Genomic DNA, 21,466 nt, shown 5'->3' with positions numbered 1-21,466 from the left:
AGCATTTTACTTTTCATGTCTTTTACATTATAGCCAATGCAAATGATAATGTAATTTGCAAAAGAAAGAATTGATCAGACAGTGTTTCAAACAATAAAGAAAACATGCATTTATTCTAATAATACATTAGATTTAGTGCTTTATCTTTTGGTTTTTAAGGCTTAATGCAATTATGTAAACAATCCAAGTAAAAACGAGTATGTTTTACTGTGCTGGGAGTGAAATAAAAGCCATGTAAATAAATTAGCGAGGCATGGTGCATGGGTGACACAGAAACAAACATGTTATTAATAATGACCAGTTGCAGTCTTTGCAAAATCACTGTGGCTCAGTGAAAACTAATAAATAATGGCTTCCAATCTGCTGGCCTCCATTGGATTAGTTCAGTATGGTGTACCTTAGAGTAAAGCTGTATAAAGTAGCTTAACTAAGGAGAAACTAACCTGCACCATCTTTTACCCTAATCCATGATCTGTTGGTCTTGGTTATATTTGCAGATTAATTTCCTTTAGTCTGTGTAGTTAACTTGGGGGTACGAACAAAAAAAGAGTAAAGTTCATCCTACTCGTTTTCGAACATAAACATTGTGTAGACATATTGATGCAGTGTTTGTTATTTTTCAGGGTTTTTTTCTCGTTTGAAATAAACTATTCTTAAAAATCTCTGTTCTGAATGTTCTTAATTTTACGACTTAATAAAACAAAATGATTTATAAAAAATTAAAAGTTAAGAATTTGGTACTTTTTACTGGTACATTTCTTTTACTTTACTACTTTTTTTTTTTTTTTTTTTTTACTTCCATCATTGGATTCAAGCAAAACACACACCCTCCCTTGCCACATTTAAAAAAAAAATTAAAACCCACAAACTAGCACCTGTATCTCACTTTCTTAATAACCGTACTACTAACACAAGCTTGCACGGAGTAGACAGGCTTAGTTTACTATTCTCCTGCATTTAGGAGACCTCTGTGCTCAGAGATGGCATGCATTCGAGGCAGGTCACGTTTCCAAGGGTTGATAAACCCTGGGGCAGGTAATGCCCTGACAGACTTTCTGTAATGCCTCACGTTTGGAACATTGTGGCTGAAGGTGTCTCTTCACTTAATGAATGTTCACATCTGTCAATTCAACTCAATCCTGATTAGGATTTGGTAATCATGTTAGCTTTGCGCCAGTGTAGCTGCAAGGGTAGACCACCATTTTAAATATCTATCTGTGCCACTGGCTTATTCCTTGACCAGGTGACTTGCTGACAAACTTGGCACTTTTGCTAGCCACATGGCTTTTACATATGGTACTCACAGTGTGTGACCTGATTTGCACTTGCTATGCCACTAAAGCTGTTGGTAAAACATGTTACACTACTTTTAACACCTGTCTTAGATACCGATGTTCTGAAAGAAGAAAAAAAACAAAGAGAAAGAAAGAAAAGAAGTAACAAATTACACACCATGAGCTCCCTTTAATTGATCCTGCACTAGTAACTGTCATTCAGCCCCATTCTCTATTCATAGTGCTTGGAGCTGGATTATGAGTGTGTGCTTTTTGGAATTTAATTCTTTTTACTGAGTGCTATGGATATTTTTTGTAATGCGCCTGATCAGAAATATTAAACATCACACAAAATGTCCGTTCTCCAAAAATGTCTTAAACAACACGAGAAAACATTGGAATGCTAATTCTTACTGTAGAATGTATCATAGATTGTATTTCTAAAAGAGGAAGAGATTTCAAAGATTCCTGCGCAGATCAGGGAGTGGTGAAGACAAAACACCAGTCAAAATAAACTTCAGAAATTCAAAACATGCAGACACATACTGTAAGTACTCAGGCTTTATGTTTGAATCCAATAACAAAAAGATTTAAGCATTTAAGCACACGTTTATACTGTGAGACCCTGATGGGGGTCTCTTATGCTGCATAAACCTGCCTTAATCATTGGCTCTAGAAGTGCTCTGCGTTTGTCTTAAAGCAATTAACCTTTGCCTCAGCAGTTACCCTGTCTCTGTAACTGGGCAGCATGCTGTGAGACAGACATGCATGTAAAAGGTTACTGTAAATGCTTCTACAAATATGCAAGTTCAACCCATTTTCTTTGTTTTTAACATTTTAGCATAACATGTTTATTGTCTTTTTTAGCATTTAAAAAATAATGTAACATATTTTTAAAAAAGTAGATGCTATGCAATTATTACTGTTAACTCTAGTCCCTGGCAGTAATGTCCTGCCAACTGCCAATGGACTCTACATGAGGGAAGTTGACTTTTATCTGGGATAAAAAATAAATATTTCTGTTTACACATTAATTCTTATAATCCTACTCTGGCCTTTGTAGTTGGTGAGGACTGGATGCCTCTCTGCCCCTGGCGGGGGTTGTACCACTAGTATGATTTGACGTATCGTTAGTTCAGGGGATTTAAATATTCACACTGAGAACAGCAACAATGAAAAGTGATATAAAACAGACAATCCCTTTATTAGAATGTTTTGACTTTAAATAGCATGTGAATGGACCCATTCATACAAAAGGTCACACACTTGATCTAATTGTTTCCAGACGCCTTAATGTCACAATTACAAATGTTCAAAATGTTGCTCTCTCTAATCATTATTATGTGTTTTATTTGTTTTGTCAAAACAAATACCAACCGATTAATTAACAAGCATTACATCAATGGCAGCACAACTGACATATTTACTGGTGAATTTTCAAAGCACGCATTACAAGTAGTGTCATCATATGACTAAATGCTGCACAATTTCTCTGATGAAATTTCTCAAATAATTAATTATATTGATTTTGCCAGAAGTGTAAATATACATAATCCACCTAAAGTTCCCTGAAGAAAAAAAGGAAAGGTAAAGATGGCAGAAAAAAAATGTTGCAGACTTTTTATTAAGCTCACAAGCCAATTGGTTTAAGAGTTGGTCAGGTCATGTTCTTCACTGGTAAGTGCAAAAGTTTTTGTGTGTTATTTCGTAGCTTTGGAACTGCTCAAATAAAAATTCAAAGGTTTTTCCTGTGGGTCTATCACCGGTCTGTTACACGTTAACCTTCACATGGTCCTGCTTGGTGCTGTCATAAAAAATCTCAATATATCCCATCATTCTATGCACATGACACTGCTTCACCTAACCTGAACCCTTTTCCTAACATGATCTAACCTCTTTTTTTTTTTTTTAACAAACTAATAAGCTACACTGATGAAATTAACTCTGGATGTCTAGAAACTTTATAGAATTTTTTTAGAACAGAATTACTTGTAGTTGGTTGAACAAGTCAGTTAGTTCACATTTATCTTCCCTGCCTCTGAAACACAGTAAACAAGTCAGAAACCTTGGCGTCATTTTGAACAGTGATCACAGTTTTGATAATAAGGTCTGCTGCCAGAGTCGTTACACGTACATGGAAATTTAAACATGTTACCAGAAGTACTGAAGTACTTCATTGGCTCCCAGTTCAAAAAGTTAATTTTAAACTTTATGAACTAAACGTTCGCTGCCTCACTGCTCACTGTCTGCAACCCAGTTAAACAACATCAGGTGTCCCCCGAATTAGAGCTACGTGTGGTGAGGGTGGTTTCAGTTACTGTGCTCCTATATTTGTAACAAGTTGCCTGCTGACCTGAGGTAAGTTACAACTGTGCCTGCATTCAAAAAACGACGCAATAAGTCAAAAGCTGAGTGTCTGTGAGTGTGTGTGCATGTGTATGTTAGCTGTTTTAACTATTATAAGATTTATTTTTCACCTGTCATTATAAACCTTTATAGATTTGTGTTTCTTTTTACTCTCTGTAGTAAGCAGATTGAATTTGAGTAAGATGAAATCTGCTACATAACTAAAGTTTGGTCATATTTGCAGATATTTTAGTATTTCTACTGTGTAGTTTGTATGCCCACAGTTTTTCCCTTGTTGCTCCTTGTTTGTTGTGTGTCTGAACTTCTGGATTGTTTTTTGGACTTTACTTTTGCCATATTTGGATTTGTTTGCCTCCTCTGCCTTCCTGTGTACAGCTTTTTGGATTAAAGATCTGGATTTTTGTGTGTCCTGCTTGTGGGTCCTGTTCCTTCATGATCATTGTAATTAGCTGTTTACTCTTAAAAAGCTATAAAATAATCACTAATATAAAAAACATTAATAAGCAACAACTTCAATCTCAACTCGTCACATTTTAATACAACCTGTGACAACAAGTTCAAACAAATGAAACAATGAAAATGAAGCAGGACACAAACATCAACGATATTAAAAAAAAAACATCCTAATCTTTATAAATGCACTACCTAGTATTAATCATTTACAAAGTTGCAATATAAATTGCAACTTTACAGAAACCATCCATATCATTAATTAATTAAACATAATATAAAATATAATATAAAAACAAACTAGTAACCAGTACTATTGTACTATGTATGACTGCAATGACAGTAAAGAGTTATCTATCTTATCTATCTTAATTAGTAAAAATATTGTTTCAGTGTTTGTTTTTGGTAAGTGAGATTAAACTAGATTTTATTTTAATAATGTTAAAGAATCAGCGCCTTTCTGTCTTCACTGGGTGTTCAGTCTAAAAGATAGTTTCAGAAGCACGATGGAAGTTTAAAGCCGCAGCAGCTTGACCTCTGGATGCCTATCGATGCCATGTACACTGTAATGTGAATGTAAAATTCTGTAGTGTGAAACACTTGTATTTGTTTCAAAGATTAAAATGTTAAGAAATAATTAACCAGATCAACAAAAGTGGGAAACTGAAACTGCAGCAGAAAGGTGACACTGAAAACACTGTCAGCAGTGAGGTTTAAAATGAACAGTAATAGCAGTGAAGAAATAAGGCAAGTGTCATGTAAACTTATTTTGTCATTGGGAATATTCCATCCAATTAAGACTTCTTTGTTCTAATGGGGCTAACAGGCCAACATTAATGTTGCACACTGAGTTATCACATCATTACATGGCTGCCTCCTACTGGGTGGTCTTGTAAGAAGGGAGGAAGGGGAGGCACTGGAAACATCTAAACCTTTTCAAAACCCTGTTGCAGAAAGGTATATCATAGCATGACTGGTCATGCATGTTTTCGCTTCCATCTTGCACTTTGTCCTGCCAGTTCTTGATACCTCTCTCTTTGTCAGTACCTGAAAAGGATGGGATGAGGTTAGATGATAGAGCTTACTTTATAATTGATTGTCTTTAACTCAAGTATTCTGTCATTCACCTGGAATGGTGTTATCCAGTATGAATCCAAAAAATCCACCGATGAACATATGTGTGGTAAAAAGCACTACAATCAATTGGTCCAGCTCTTTTATTCCTTTAGAGACAAGAACAAACAAAACAAGTCGTTAACCTTTATTAGCCTAAGATAAAAGAACTATAAATCTTGTACAAGATTTTCATTGCGCTTGCCTCTTTTAAAACTAAATCAAGGCCATCCATCCACCCATTTCCTTAACTTCTTATGCAGTTTAGGTCACGAGGGAGCTGGAGCTTATCTCAGCTGACATGTCAGTCCAGCATAGGGCCAACACAGATAGACAGCATTCACTCTTACTCAGTTTACTGTGTGAGGAAGCCAGAATACCTGGTATGCACTTTTACCACTGTTGCTGAGTTTACCGTACACATTTTATTTGTGTGGTGTGTGGTTGTATTCAAGCATCTTAGAAGCAAATGAGTGAATCTGTATATGTCTGACTGAGATGGATTTGTCTGAGATATTTTATGAGTGGCCTGTAAACTGTTCGTGGTATTTTTTGACAGTTAAAAACTTTCTTTGTTTTAGGTTTTCAAAACATTCGACTTCACATAGACACAAATAGATTAATATACTAAAGTAGATTTCAACATTAACAATGTTGACATGTTCAACGCAAATAATCTATGAAAACAATGGAAATGTCATTATTGGGGAGTTCAAAAAATCAACCTGACATCAGAAGGTTGCAATAAAAACATCATAAAACATCAAAGTTTTAATAAAGCCTTGTGAATTTTCCAACTCTGGGACTAATAAAGGTTATATGTATCTTAACTTGGCCTTCACTGGGAGTTGCACTGTGCTCTTGTTTATATAAAATTTTTACCTGAAGAGTGGATCTTGGTGAGGTTATCTGGTTATGGCTTAATGAGAAATGTCTATTTCAAATTAATTAATTGTAGTCAAACATTAGGCTAAAAATAAAAGGATTTTTAAATCTTATCAAGCCTTATGAAAACTTTTAAAAAAATCTAATTTAACGGGATATTTTGTCTAAGTAACGTGTATGTTCCCTTGACCACTGAAATCAAAGACAAGCTAGATAATGCTTCCAAATAACTATTCAAATCACTTCCCAGATACAGTTAAAAATGGACTGACTTTTTGAAGGAATCTGGGTCAGTACAGAATGTGATGTCACTAGGTTGGTTGGTTGCTAATAGATTCCTATTAGTTTATGTTAGCTAATTAGTGACAAAACCAATAACTCCATGGAAAATGTTTAATTCAATTCAATTCTATAGAAATAAAACTAAAGTGGCTTAATGGTGCTTTATATTGTAAGGTAAAGACCCTACAACAGGGGTTCTCAAACTTTTAGGGGCCAGGGACCCCATAGAGGGGGTACATGTTTTTTCCAAGGACCCCCTTATAACCCTCATGCTTTGTAATGAGATGCCACTTTAGCTTGGCTGGCTTCATTGCTTCATTTGCTAGCACCTGAAGACACACAATGCATTTTGGTCTTCCATCATCATTCTCGATAAAGCCAAACTCGAGGGGACTGTTGTCATACTTTCTAATTTTCGGTTGTTTGGCTTCTGCATTACTTGATGAAGTGGACAGACTTAAATATTTGTCCATTGTGCTATTAGCTCAACCTCAGATGATGCACATGTATTTACGTGCCACTATGCGCCAGGTGACACTATGTGTTTTCACAGACCCCCAATCTGCACCTTGCATACCCCTGGGGGTCCGCGGACCTCAGTTTGATAGCCACTGCCCTACAATAATAGAGAAAAAACCCCAACAATGAAATGAGCAATCACTTTGAGCAATAACTTGGCAACAGTGGGAAGGAAAAAGGAAAAGTCCAAGAATGAAGTGGCTGCCTGCCACCACTAGTTGAATTTAATGAAAGGAAGAGAGAACAAAAAAAAAAACACACTGTGGAAAAGAGTCACAGATTAAGTAATGCAAGGTAAACTCAAACTTAAAATTGGTCCAATACTGTCCTTCCTGTGTTTTTTCTTCGTCTGGTGGGTAAACTGAGAGGGGCAAATAGCTAGCAGAGCAGATGTCCACTAAATGTGATCAGTACCATTTTATGCCATAAAATACTTTCTTTACCCAACACATCCAAACATAACTAAGTTTCTTACCAAAGCACGATCAGGAATCCTACCATCCAGTGGCATGTTCATCTATCCATCCATCCCTGCATCCATTTTCTTTCGCCTATCAGGAGCAGGGTCATAAGGGCAGAAACCCAAACAGAGAAGCCCAGACTCACTGTCCTCAGCCTCCTCCTCTGCTTATCCAGGGGAATAACACCAAGACATTTCCAGGCCAGCTAAGAGATGTAATCTCTCCCATTTGTCCTAAGTCTGCCCTGGGGCCTCCTCTCAGTGGGATATGCCCAGAACACCTCAACCAGGAGACACATAGGAGGCATCCTTATCAGATGTGCAAACCACCTCAGCGAGCTCCTTTTGATGAGCATGTCCACCAAACAACAACAAAAAAAATCTCCCTGTGGACATGCTCATGCGTTCTAGGATTATCAGTTATGCTTCAGTTTCTTGTGTGATACATAAGTAGTAAACTGGTTGGATATGCTTGGGAGAAGAAAAACTATTTTATTGCATAAAATAGCACTGATCGCATCTTGTAGACATATATCTGCCAGTTGATTGAACTGCTCAGTCTGTCCACTCAACCTAACAACAAAAATCACACACAGAGGGGGCAGTTTGTCCACACAGACAAAGGTGAATCAACAGTTAGCCTGACTCAAACAGGCTCTTTTGCACATAGTCCCCATTTATTAAACTGCTCGACAAACCCTAACACTACAGTCAGCAGGAGAATTTTCCCATTACAGTGCAGCTAGCCAACAATAAAGAACAACTTACTGCGTAGGAGACAGAGAGTGAAAGTTGATTGTAAAACAAATTAGTTTTTTAACATAAAAGTTATTGCTATAGCCAGGGACGGTATTTTAAAGTGGGGCTTTATGGTTTAATACACATTAATACACAACCACAGCAAAGTGTGTAATAGACAGGCTGGTCCAAATCGTGAAGTGGATATACATGCAGAATTTGCATTACCAGCTGGGGGAGATAATATATTTAAAGTCAGGAAGACAGTAGTGAACACAAAAAATTATATGATTTACATTCTTGGGTCATTAATCGACAGAAATGATAAAGCTACTTGGCTAATATGTATTTACATATGAATAATGTCTGTTTAAATGCTTTCCCATGATTATTTTAATGTTGGCTTGAAATAAAATATCTCACTCTGCTGGTTCCGCAGCTTCCTGCAACTTTGCATGCATGTCTGTTTCATGGTTTGGAGAGGCAAAGTATGAAATGGCGGACTGGCGTGTCTGTTGCACGTTTTGCCGTGATACTGTCATGTCCACTTTAAGGTGATTGTTTTCTTTGTCACCACTTTCCAAAGTCTGCTTTTATAATAACTTTATAGTGGCCAGGACGTCATGACGATAAAGCCATGATGTAAAATCTGCTTATGTATTTGGATAAATCTACAAAGAGCAAAAAACCTCAGAACAAGCACTGCTAACCACAGTATATGTGACTGATTTCTTCTTTTTGCTGCACTGCCCCACTACACTGGACCTTAGGGTTCCCCCACCTACCAAATCCCATTTTAACTCTTTTGTTATTAAGATTTGTACCATATCAACCCTTAGTTATTTTCTTAGGATTGGGGTATAGAGGAAGGACATGACTTTCAGGAAACAGTTTGGAGAAACATGGTGCAGAGGTGCACAAGGAGATGACCTAGAAGGGGACAACTTCAATGTAAAACTAGCTACTATCTGATGCCAATAGTAAAAAATATATATATATTTGTAACTGATGAACTGATGTAAATTAAAATTTTACATGGAGACATTTAAGTGAAGTGGATAATAAGAAACAGAACATGTAGTAGCATTCTAAAAGAGCAAATTTGCAGGTAGTTTGATAAAAGCCACATTGTAGGGCTGGCTGTGGTGACACAAAGTGGTACCTAGGTACAATTTGCCTGTAGCACCTCACAAGAGCGTCCTGTGACATTGACAAAAGAGCCACGGATGTTTAGATATATGGATTTGTAAAGGTTTCTGTTGACCGAGGGGCACCTCTTTTAATCACTAGAGACCACTAAGATACTCTAAAATCCTGAGTCAGAGTTGGCTTTTCATGTGGCATGTGTGGCCACGAGCACATGGTGGAATACAGAGGGCCATTCAAAATGGAAATGCCTGCAAGTCCAAGGCCCTGCTTTCATAATCCTTCTCAGGCAATAAACTGCATAATGAAGTTGTATTGAATTGAATCAAGAACTGCAAACAGCGCTGACGTAGTTTGACTCTGAAAAAACTCTTGTTCAAATAACCCATCCCAAAACATATACACACAAAGGAACACACACACATTTCCTGCCCAAAACGGCAGCAGTCAAAAGTTCAAGGCATCCACTGAGTTGATTTTAAATCCAACAGCTTGTACATCGAAAGACGTCGGGATGAGCAAGAGTTTGTTTACAAAGAGCACTAACAGGTTTCCTCTTGTCTGGAGCTATCAGCTAAGTGTTGAGGCTGGGGACAGACTCTGGAGCAAGAGTGCTTTATCTGAGCTGGGCAGATTACAGCCAGTTACATGGGGGCAAGCCAAGAGGATTGGGAGGTAAGCAGCCTAGACCAGAGAAAACCAGACAAGCCCTCATGCCCAGTATTGAACTCTGGATTAGCACTTTCTTGGGAGACACTAGCATCACATGACTCATAGGATCAAGGTCTTATGTCTGCGGAGAAGAGCTGTTTAATCTTGAAGATTGCTCTTTTGATGGCGCTTCATAGGAGGTGGTCACAAAGCCTACGAATCAGCTAATCAAAATGTCATCAAAATAATGTAATTATCAGTTGTCAACCTGTGACGATCTATAACTCTCTTACTTCTAAGATCTCTGACTGATCATATTTACTTCACATTGTGTAATTTCATCTATTGGATTAATGTTTGGACTGATGACTGTATTAGTGTAAGCTGAGAGTGATCTATCAGTTGCATATGAATGCATATTGTATTATGTTTATGTAATGTAGAAAAACATTTAAAGTATTACAAAACAATTTTACCATTTTCTCCTTTTGCATTTAACTTTATTATTATTATTTTTACAGTTTCTGCTTTTTCACTATTGTTTTTCCCTGTTTAGTCATTCCTCTTACCTGACCAATAGGCAGTAATGTCAATGAAGAATTTGTGCACACTACATAAACAGAGGTGCAAGTAAACCTAGAGTTATCCATGATTAAACCCTTGGAATGTTTTATAGATTTGACCTGGTTCACCTAAGCACTGTGAAACCTTTATAAGATGTATGTGATGGGCTTACCATATTACAAATATTCATGCAGTTGCAGTGCTTTCTTTCTTTAAATTGTTTGCAAAATTGTCAGAGACCTGATTAAAGTATTCAGTTGGCAATATCTGCAATCAGCAAATTCCAGTGTAACATAGAAAAAACTATATTTTTACAAATGAAATCTAGACTAATTGTTAAAAACTAACAAACAAGAAACCAAACAAAAATATTTCAAGCATTAGCTTCTTTTCTGATGTTATCTGCAATCTGCACATCCCTAGATGTAGTGGTTTTCCAAAGAAGCTAAAGTCACATATAACCAAGCCAAGCCCTTAAAATTCTATTCTCAAAGCTGCTGACAACATCCACAGTATTACACTTTAAATAAATGTGATTTCAACCCAGCGTCCTTCTTGTGCTAACAAGAAGAAAAGGCATGCATGGATGTACAAAGAATCAAGCTCAAGAGCCTTATCAGTGCCCCCTACTGGCTGAAATGCTGGTTTTATCCTATTCAACCCGTATAAAAGCTGCCTTAAAAGACTGGACTCCAAACTGAATGTTTTTCTGTCCTAAGTATGTAAAGGTAAAACCAAAGATCCCCAAAACACATTTAGTCTAAAAGACAATTTGCCACCTTTAGCCTACAGACTAAATGTAAAATGTTTGCCATCTGGGCCTGTGGGATTTTGGAACACCTTGGCATTAGGAGCTTAGGCTGGCAAAACTACTGCATCTTTTCAAGGGTAATCTCTAAGTGTCTGTGGGAACACAGCCTGGAATTCAGTGTAAGAGGACTACGTCACTGGATGTTTTATTTTTTGTCACTGTTTACTGATTGTGTTTTTGATTAATAAAAAGCAAAATGGTCAAACTTGTGTAATATTTCAAGCAGAAATCTTACAAAAGTGTCTCACACCACAACTATTTGGACACTTATAAATGTTATCAAAGCACCATTGCTTAGTTTCTTCAATTATGCACCAGATGTTTAGAGCACTTTCTATTGTGATTCCTGTTAGATAAAATCATAAAGGAGGTGGTGAAATAAATGATAGATCACACCCAGTGTGGGTACAGACAAAGAGTTTGTCATGGTACAGTGGCTACTGTGTACTGAACTGAGAAGAAAATGACGTGAAACTGCTGCTTTCCAACATTTTTAATGCTCATTGATGCATAGTAACAAACTAGTGCTGTGCCATAACAAACAGACATGGGTTGTGTGGGCTTAAATTGACAAAAGAGCAGGTGTAAATTCATTGCCATGTCCCATCTTGTGTATTTTATCAGATTACCTATTCTGTCGATATTATGCAGTGAAATAAATTATTATAAACCAGGCTGAATAAGCTAAAATACCACAGTGTGTTAGCAAGCTACATTCGTTGCTGTCTCTATAGGTATCAGATCAAGCGTGTAGATTTGGTTTTGGCATTGGTGGGGACGGATGATTCAACCACCAAACCCTGCCCTGTTTCTTTTTTTTTTTTCCCTCTTTGTCTTTGCTTCTTGATAAAAAAAGGAGAAATATACTTGCCTACATATCCTTTTCTACATGCTTTTAAACCATTTAAAATTACAATTCATAGTTTTATATGTGAATTATGTAATGTTAAATTACTATTAAACAAATGACTGACTAAGTATTTCAGACTTTAGTTTCCTTCAGCCATATTCCATATAAATCAGGTATCATACAAAAATAAAAATAGCTTCAAATACAGTCATGACAATAAAAGAATATGACTTTAAGGACTTAACAACATTAGTTCAGTTATAGTACACCAACATCTCTGACACATTAGCACTAAGGGAACACTGAATGACCTGGTGGTTTTTGTCCATAAAGCTACTCATCTAAGATTACCACAAAGTGAAAGATCTCTCAGCAAAATTATGCAACATTTTAGGCGCACTGTTGCCCCGATCAAATCAGTGAGCTGGGATTTTTTACTCTAAACATGAACTACTGTTACAGCAACAGACATGAACTACTGGTGCCCCACACAACAACTCAATGTCCAGTATGTGAAAGAGCCAAACACATGCCTTCTCCTTTCGTTAACTGAGATAAACTGCTGGCATATTTGTTTTACACCTATACAGTCCAGTCTCTCCTGGTGGACATGGCATACAGCAGCATTGTTTAAACTCATTTGAGTCATTGTTGACCTTAGCCATCTTTTTAGTCTTCTGAGAGCACTGAAGCTTCTTTCAGCCTCAGTACATGTGTTTTATCCTCAGATTAAAATTATTATTATGTGCTTGATGTGCCTCACCTTTGGCCCTGGCTCTTCCCCTCTGACTGCACTAGGACATATTGCGACCTGATAAAATACCACATTGATTCGTGCCATATAAAAAGTGAGACATGTCAGTTCAGATTCTTTGTCAAATATACACTAATGAATCAATTGACATCAGCAGCCTAACAATTGTCATGATAAAAAATATTAGTTAATCTATAGCACCAAATCATCAGTCAGTCACCTGTGACCTTGCCTCTTCAACTCTGTCCGAGCTACAACATGGCAGAGCTGCCTCTCTCACCTGATAAATAACAGTGAGACATTCCAAATACATGTAGTAACACATGTGCTTCAAATACAGTAATGAACTACCAAGCAGGGGCAGATCTAGAGAAATTTTTTAGGGTGGCATGAGGGTGGCAAAGAAATCAAATGGGGTGGCAAAATCAAAGCCCCTTTTTTCCCTCCAAACACATATGCAGGTGGTTACATATGGTTAAAATGATTCAAATGCAGTAAGTATACACGTTTTTCATATAAATATAGTCTATAACTTAATTATTGTCTGTAGCCCACATAATTAAACACTTTAGTTACATAAAACATGTGAGTTTTGATGTTATGTACTGTATGGCCTGTATAATAAATAAATATGTATCCCAATAAGTATAAAATCCAGAAAGCTACACAACATGGGACGATTCATTTACAAACACAAGTCTAACTTAAGTTTCACACTTTCTTTTGTTAGAAAACAATCATATTGTTACAGCTTAAATTACACAAAATGTCAGAAATGCACTGTCATGAACAAAAATTTAAACCTAATTTTTCATAATTTGTTAGATTAACCCACTGAGGTCTGAAATACAACCGGCCATTTTTGACTCCTTTTGAGTTTACGTTTGTATTTCACCCTCAAATTTTTTCATTTTATTTTTTTCCCCTTGCCTTGTTTGGTATCATTCTTTTCAGCTCAACTGAATTTAGTTGTTTTTTTCACTGACATACTGCATTAGTACTACCATTACTATTAATAGTACTATTACTGATCTGAAATCACACAAAGAACTTAAAATCCTAGTAGTATCTTTTACTGTAAAAAAACAAACAAAAAAAACAGACATGTTGAGTAAATTTTTATAACTTGAAATGCAAATATAAATTGTACATTTTGTAAACATATACAACTATTTATCTAAAAATGCAACCTGCTGTTTTTTTTTTTCGTTTTCTACAACCATTTAAAAATATTACTAAAACTAAAATAACAGAACAATCAGGTTTCGCAATAAGAGGCCCCACAAATGATGTGTGCCAGTAAAATAAATGTTTGTCCACCAAAAGACAGAGGAGAACAGCACAGGGATAAACCTGCACGTCACCGCACATCTCCGTCGCCAGCATGCTTTTTCCGCCATGTGCGTATGAAAACAAAGGCACTGCACATGCGCGTTTTACCCATATTCTATCGTGATATTTCATTTTCTTATCGTTGCCCAACATTATACCGGTATTACCATGAACGGTATAGGACCCAGCCCTATCGCTTGCTACTGAAAACAAGAAAAAAGTCGGTCCTGCTATGGGCTGAACCATTTGTTAATGGTGCAGGGGGGGAACACTATCCAATATATTCAGTTTTTGCATTTATATTCATTGTTGACTGTAACTACGCTCCAACTTTTAATGCTATCTTATTTTAATAAACAACACTGCCATATGCAAAACTGGGGTGGCAAGGGATCATTTTAGGGTGTCACTTACCACCCCATGCCACCCTTCTAGATCCGCCCCTGCCACCAAGTCATCATCCAATTTCACCTGTGATCTTGTGTCACCACTACTCTCTGAGCTTTGTGTTGGATCTTCTGTCACCTGTCAAATAGGACATACATGACACTGCTTCAGTGTTTCTGTCAATTTGTGCAGATCTTGACTCATCAGTAATGTTTGTAGGGTGAGTGCATTTTTAAAACAATTTGTGCAAATTGCACTACAAGGTGGAATATTTGCAAAATCATGACTACCTCTTGATATTTTGTCTCAAAAATTAACCCTATGAATATGTCAGTACCATTAGGATGAAATTACTGTGTCACCAACATTTTAACGTTAGACATATAATTTTAACAGCCTCTGTGAACTAATATCCTGGCTTGCTCGAGGCTGCCGTTTTCTCCGAAAGTTTCAATCAAAATTAGAAATGCTACTCTGGGAGACTGAGATAACTAATAGTGCTACCAGTTAGTTATACTTTTTTATATCCAGGTTCTTCCTTTTGCTGCCATCCTCCTCTCCTCCTTGCAGGTCCTCGCAGCGCAGGATTCCCGCTGCTAAAACTAAACACAGCTCCCTGAAAGGCACAGCCAATCACATTGGCCATATTTGTCACATGACGTAGGACTCAAGTAGAGAACGCAATTTAACTCTTTCTGCACCGCTGAGACGTTGACAGATCGTTTTTTCTTTCTATCGGGTTTTTTTTTTTCTTTACTCGAAGTGATCAAATTATTGGTGGGGACAATTCAATAATTGCTGGATATTGGTGGGGACATGTCCCTTCCGTCCATGCCAAATCTACGCCCTTGTATCAGATATCTTTTGTGCTTGAACATTGGTATTTTTTCTCTGCAATCGTCAAGTGATACCTGGGCAGCTTGGTGCCAGAGCTGGGCCATGTACTATGAAACAAGTTCAGCACACACATGATATTCAATACCTGGCTTCACTTACCCTGCCAATTGTGTTAAGCAGTCACACGAAGGTGGTTATCAGCTCAGTCAGCCCAAGGTTTCCTAATCTAGCTATGCACACATTCACATGAAAGACGTGGCATATGACCAACCAGATGACCATTAGAAAAATGGTCAGATTTTTTTTTAGTTTTCCTTTCGTTTGTGTCTGATTTCACAAACGAAAGGAAAACTATTTAAAATATAAAGACATTAACAACAGGATACAGCAGTGACACAGTTGCTGCAGACAATGATATCAGTTGCTCTTAAAACAGCTTTAAACATTCTTGCTATCTATACACTATCTGAAACTATTTTCTGGAAAATTGATTGGTCAGTGAGCGGCGATTTTATATGCTACTGAGCTAGAACCTGCTTCCGAGCAGGTTAGTTCTCCAGCTTATAGCTTTATAGGCCCTAACCATACTTTGTACTATTATGGAGGACTTCACTATGTACAGGATTGAAATACTGATTTTTTTTCATGTCCTAAGAATAACATATATACATATATAAATGACAGAAGTTTCTCGGTTAATGACTCAGTCAGTCAGGTAGACTGCAAGGTGTACAGAGTATAGACACAGAATCCAAATGTAGGACATAGAAAGCTGACTTCAGCAACAAATGGTGAGTCTTTAATATTGGCTATAAACAAAAGTCCAAAAGAACAAAGTCCACTAAGACAAGCAATAAGCACAAAAAACGGACAACACAGAGCTGCACAGGAGCAACACAACTAATGCTTTAACAATATACAAAAAGAGTTGATTACATGCAGACTGGATAGGAACAAGACACAGGTAAAACTAAACACACACAGAACTAACACACACAAGAGAAAAAAAAAAAGAAAATAACACAAAATACAAAACAGAGAGAAAAGATGAGTCACATTAACATGAAAACAGAGACAAAGGAGCAGTGTTACTCCAGTGATGTACAGCAGAGGAGTGAGACAGAAGAAGAAACAATTCAGGAAACAACCACAACAATAAATCACAGAATGAGGCATGAAAACTAGACAGGAACCAGAAAAATATCATAAAAGCTCAGGATACTGGGAAAACAAGGAAATCATGAGCCAAAACAGAAACTTATTGTAAGAACATCATGTTATATTGGAATTAGATATCAAAGATTCAACAATATCACATTCAAACTCAATATTAAAATAATAAATCAACCCAGTAATCCAAAAATTAAAGTAGTCTAAACTTCACACACAAAAACAATAAAACACAAACAGGCACACACGCTCAAGGATGAGCTCAAAAAATGAAACCTCACTATTGGATTCAACAAAAAAAATAATAATTTCTTTTAGTTTACTGGAGTAATTTATGCTCTTTCAACAAAATATTGTGCACTAAAAAATGTTTTTGGATTTACTTAAAAAAGTTATGTCAAATAGCCCAACTTTGGGTGGAAGTAACTCCTAAGAAACTATGTTTTATTCCAAAAAGTTGAACTGAATCATTAAAAAGTCCTGAAGTTAGCCTGCCAAAACAGAGTGTCGTATTGAAAGAACACAAGTGAATCAAGTAAAACTAAAGTAAAATAAAATAAATAAATAAATAATATTAATTTGTTCAGTAAATTCAACTAAAAAAGACTTTGAGTGCTTTCACAGATTGGATGGCACCACTTGACATTTTTTAAATTAAAAAAAACTTTCCTGACAGACTGTTTCACATCAATATGTGCATTATTTTAACTGTATTTCTATACTTTTGTGGAAATACTAATTTTAAAGGCCTAAAGGTGTGTGCATGCATGAGGGAGTGTATGTGAGTGTGAAAATCACCAGTGTCAATGATGCCAGGATTGGACTGAAACCAGGTGGGTAGAACCAGACCGCTGAAGGTTGAGAAGCCCAGGATGACAAGGTTACGTGAAGAGTTAAGATCCACATACTGGAGAGAGAAAAGAAGACAGAGGGGGGCGTGTGTGAAATAGGGTGAGAAAGAAAGAAAGAGAGACAGAAATAATGTGATACAAATTTGCTAAAACTGGTTTATTGACTCTCAGATGCAAGCCATTATTTTGTTGATCTGTTTCAGCTAGCTGACATTTCTGCTGTGGAACTTTGGAAATGAGATTAGAAATAATCAGGAAAAAAAGAGACCCAGATTCTATTTTGGTAAGGGATTCACATTTATTTGGTCATGACAGGTTAACACAGGCCACAGTGAGGTCAATGTAGAGATATATATATCTGTGTGTGTGTGAAAGTATGTATAAGACTATATTACCTGCCTATAATAATGAAACATGATACACAATACTGTTACAACAGTACAAAACAAAATAGCTACAAAATATAGGCTGGGAAAACACCATCATTTTTCATCTTTAAAAAAACTGATAGAGCAAGTTCTTTAGCCAAAAAATACCATAGAGGGGTGGAACTAAAAATACAGTCATTACATTGTTGTGCAACAGTTCAGTTAAGGTATTTGCATTTTCTGTATTTTCTAGCAAGTACTTCCTTAAACACCGTCCCACTTATGTTTTTCAACAATTAATTAGTCTCAAAGTAGGAGACCTTTATAACAGCTAAAAATTTACAGTGTTTAGCTTTCAGTTGTCATTTAGGTATTAAGAAAAATGTCTGTCGTTAAAAAACAAACACCCAAAAACCTTTTTTGGAATATCATTAAATTACTATCTTCTTGTCTGCGTGTTTGCCCAATATGTTTGCTGTAATCACACTGAACTAGCTTGATACAGGAAAGGGGATTGTTGACCCTAACTCACTTAACCTAACCTTGAAATCACATATTACTGTACTTACATTGAATTTCATGCATTACAGATTACACTTACAGTGCACTAGCAACTGCCAAGCTCAATATCTGACTATATAATATCGAAGCAATTTTACAATGATCAGACATTTTTGTGCAGTAGATTTCTTAAAGGTTATTACAATTTAAAGTGCCAAATGGTAGACAAGTTAATGACCACAAAATGCAAATAAAGTTTTTAATACACACATGATCCTTATTTTCTGTTTTTGGCTGTATTCTAGATAGATTTAACAACACTGCTCACTGTGGAACCAATGAGTCCAAGAAAGCTTTAATCAGGATGGTGCTTTGTTTAGCAGTGTCATTTTATTTGAAGGTGTTAAGGATTAGGGCATCTTATTAAGCCATGCTCCAGTTACTCTGAATAAAAAAAGGTGCACCAAATAAAAGACAAATACAATTTGATATGCTGTGAAATTGATTGTGTTCACCTGGAGGTTGGATATCCCCACTGCTGCAATCATTCCAAACATAATGAGGAACATGCCTCCAATGACTGGATCTGGGATAGTGATAAAAATTGCTCCAAACTTTCCAAAGATTCCCAGGATGATCATCAGAATTCCAGTAGTCTGGAGGACCAGCCTGCTGCCAACCTAACATAAAAACAGAACACAGGGACTCACTGTAAGGTGTACACAAGAAAACTTAAACCATCATTATTGTTGCAAGGATGTTGGAAGAATCTCTGGGACTCACTGGATATGTGACAAGACAACACAAGAAGAGTGATAAAGTGTCTCGATGCCATAACATTAAATAATAACTATATCTGAAATTGTCCCGTGATAAGACAGTGTGTAAATGTTTTTAACAGGTGTATACATACTAATCCTGTATTTTGTATTGAAAATACAGTAACCTGTGTTTTCAAGGAAGACACAAATACAAGTGGATTTAGGTCAGCATTAACCAATGCACAAACAAAATACATAATACATACAAATCCATCTTGAATGTTGTCAGTGGCTGTCAAAAGTAACCTCGGTTTTGGTCCCTTTCAATTAATGGTGCAAATCTCCCAAAGGTGTCCTTTTAAATCTGGTGCCTGTAGAGTACATTGATCTCATTGTCAAGTTGTTCAAGGAACAGTTTTAAAATATTTTTGTGCTTTGGGACATGGTATGTTACCCTGCTGGAAACATCCCACTTAAGATGGGCACCCCATGTGGTGTAACCCACTAGAAGTTGTGTAAACCACTTTTATTCACTGGCTTTTAAATCAGAATGAGTTTGTATTACTTCTATTTCTCTTATTTCTTACTCAAATCTTCTCATTTTATGCTTCTTTTCTTAAATTTTGTCATCTCTTTTGATTATTTTAAATGTATACCACTTTGCTCAACAGTCTTTTAAATGTGCTATATAAATACATTTGACTTTGACTTTGACTAACCCATGTGATTTAAAGTGCTGTGTATTCAGAAATACTATTCTTACTGGGCTGTAATGATTAATGAGTTACCTTTGCCCTCCTATTAACTTCAGGCAGCCTGGCCATACTCCCTGACACCTGACATCAACAAGGTCAAGTAAATCATCAATTTCTCAAATACTGAAACCAGGCAGTCTTGCACCAACAACCATGAAAGAAATGACATGAATCACCCCTTTTCCCCAATTCCGATCCTTGATTAGAACGTCTGCAGGTTGTCATTAACATGTCTACATGACTAAATGCATTGACTTGCTGTCAAGTAATTGTGTATTTAAATATTTACCTTAATGAGCAGCTGAGCATAGCGAAGAGGCTGGTGAGTGTATATCGGCACTTACAACAGCAATTTACAAAATCTGAGCTTTAACTTAGGCCATGAATCAACAGAGGGCCTGCTTTGACTCTGTAAAATAAAAAAAATAACAGTGACTGCTCCACCAGTCAAACTGTATATGGTCGTCAGTTAAAAATGTAGTTTAGTCTGCAGCACAAACAGTAAGACTCACAAACAACAACAATGCAATATAACTAAATCATTCATGTTTATAGCCTTCCTCTCCCATTAATTGTATCACAAGACCATAATCTAAAGGTCAAATAAAATCATATTTCACCCTGCTTACCCTGCTCACTGTCTCTGCTTCCACTGAGTCCATCCAAACAGTTAAAAAGATAATTATCCACTAAAATACAAATGCATAACTTTTAAAAAATCTTACTTGTATAATCACAGTTCTACTGAACTATTTCTGTATACAGTATGGATTTCCCAAGGCTGTTAACTGCTCCAACCTCCCATCTGTATGGAAAAATATTTACAGATATTTCAGTCACATGGCCATTAATAGTATGTGTTATTATTATTTTTTCAGGCAGTTTCAGTGAATATTTTAGAAGCTCATTTAGTTTCCTCTCCTTTCCTTTTGTATGGGGTAGGAGCATCATATGCCCAGATAAGACAGGGCACAGGACACCATAGTTATTGTTAGGTGAGGAATGGATGTTACTTATAGATACTTTAATGACAGTAACATCTGTATCCTAAAAATGTTTTATTGCATAATAAAAAAATAAAATAAAATAAATATTAAAAAAATCTTTATTGCAGTCACTTATTATTTATGTCCCAATGTTCAAATTCTTTGTGACAAATTAGGCAAGTACACAATAGATACTGTGTGTTTCACCAGAGTTAGAGGGGTTAGCTCAGAAAAAACAACTTAATGTAGCAACTTTTTTTAAAGTAACAAAACTACAGATAGTACAGAGGAGTCTTCTGAGGAAATTCTAGGGAGAAATTTGCTCCTGTATGCCTTTAAAGGTCTTCATTTACTCAAACGCATGCCAAATTACCACAAAAGCTGATTGACATATGTGGTTAATTGCAGTCCAGAATTTCATAATTTATGTAGTCTTACAGCCATTTTAGGAAACCCTACCCAAACTGGTGTGAAGACATGCATATTAATATGTTTAACTCTTACCTGACAATGAATTAAGTGTATGTAGGTAATGTGAAAGATTTGTTCATTGTAATATATCTGGATGCACACTCTATGTGTCATAGTCCTTCTGTCCTCCTGGTAGTCCTGCCAGTTTTTCTTTCTCTCCACCTTGGCTCTCTCTCTCCTCTT

At 36.4% G+C, this 21,466-nt stretch overlaps 1 protein-coding gene across 1 annotated transcript in view; it reads right to left on the bottom strand.

Moving 5' to 3' along the window:
- Positions 1 to 3,170: 3,170 nt before the first annotated feature.
- Positions 3,171 to 21,466, bottom strand: part of si:dkey-106n21.1 (solute carrier family 23 member 2) — a 51,828-nt gene continuing 33,532 nt past the window's right edge. Inside the window, exons 9-12 of the mRNA XM_005454180.4 lie at positions 18,826 to 18,990; positions 17,389 to 17,497; positions 5,219 to 5,314; positions 3,171 to 5,138 (exon numbers count right to left, since the gene is read on the bottom strand). Of these exons, the coding sequence (XP_005454237.1) occupies positions 4,969 to 5,138; positions 5,219 to 5,314; positions 17,389 to 17,497; positions 18,826 to 18,990 (540 nt within the window). The 3' untranslated portion in view covers positions 3,171 to 4,968. The remainder of the gene's footprint in view (positions 5,139 to 5,218; positions 5,315 to 17,388; positions 17,498 to 18,825; positions 18,991 to 21,466) is intronic.

Source organism: Oreochromis niloticus, linkage group LG7 (genome assembly GCF_001858045.2).
Source record: "Oreochromis niloticus isolate F11D_XX linkage group LG7, O_niloticus_UMD_NMBU, whole genome shotgun sequence".
NCBI lineage: Eukaryota > Metazoa > Chordata > Actinopteri > Cichliformes > Cichlidae > Oreochromis > Oreochromis niloticus.
This window is presented reverse-complemented; position numbering and strand designations above follow the sequence as displayed.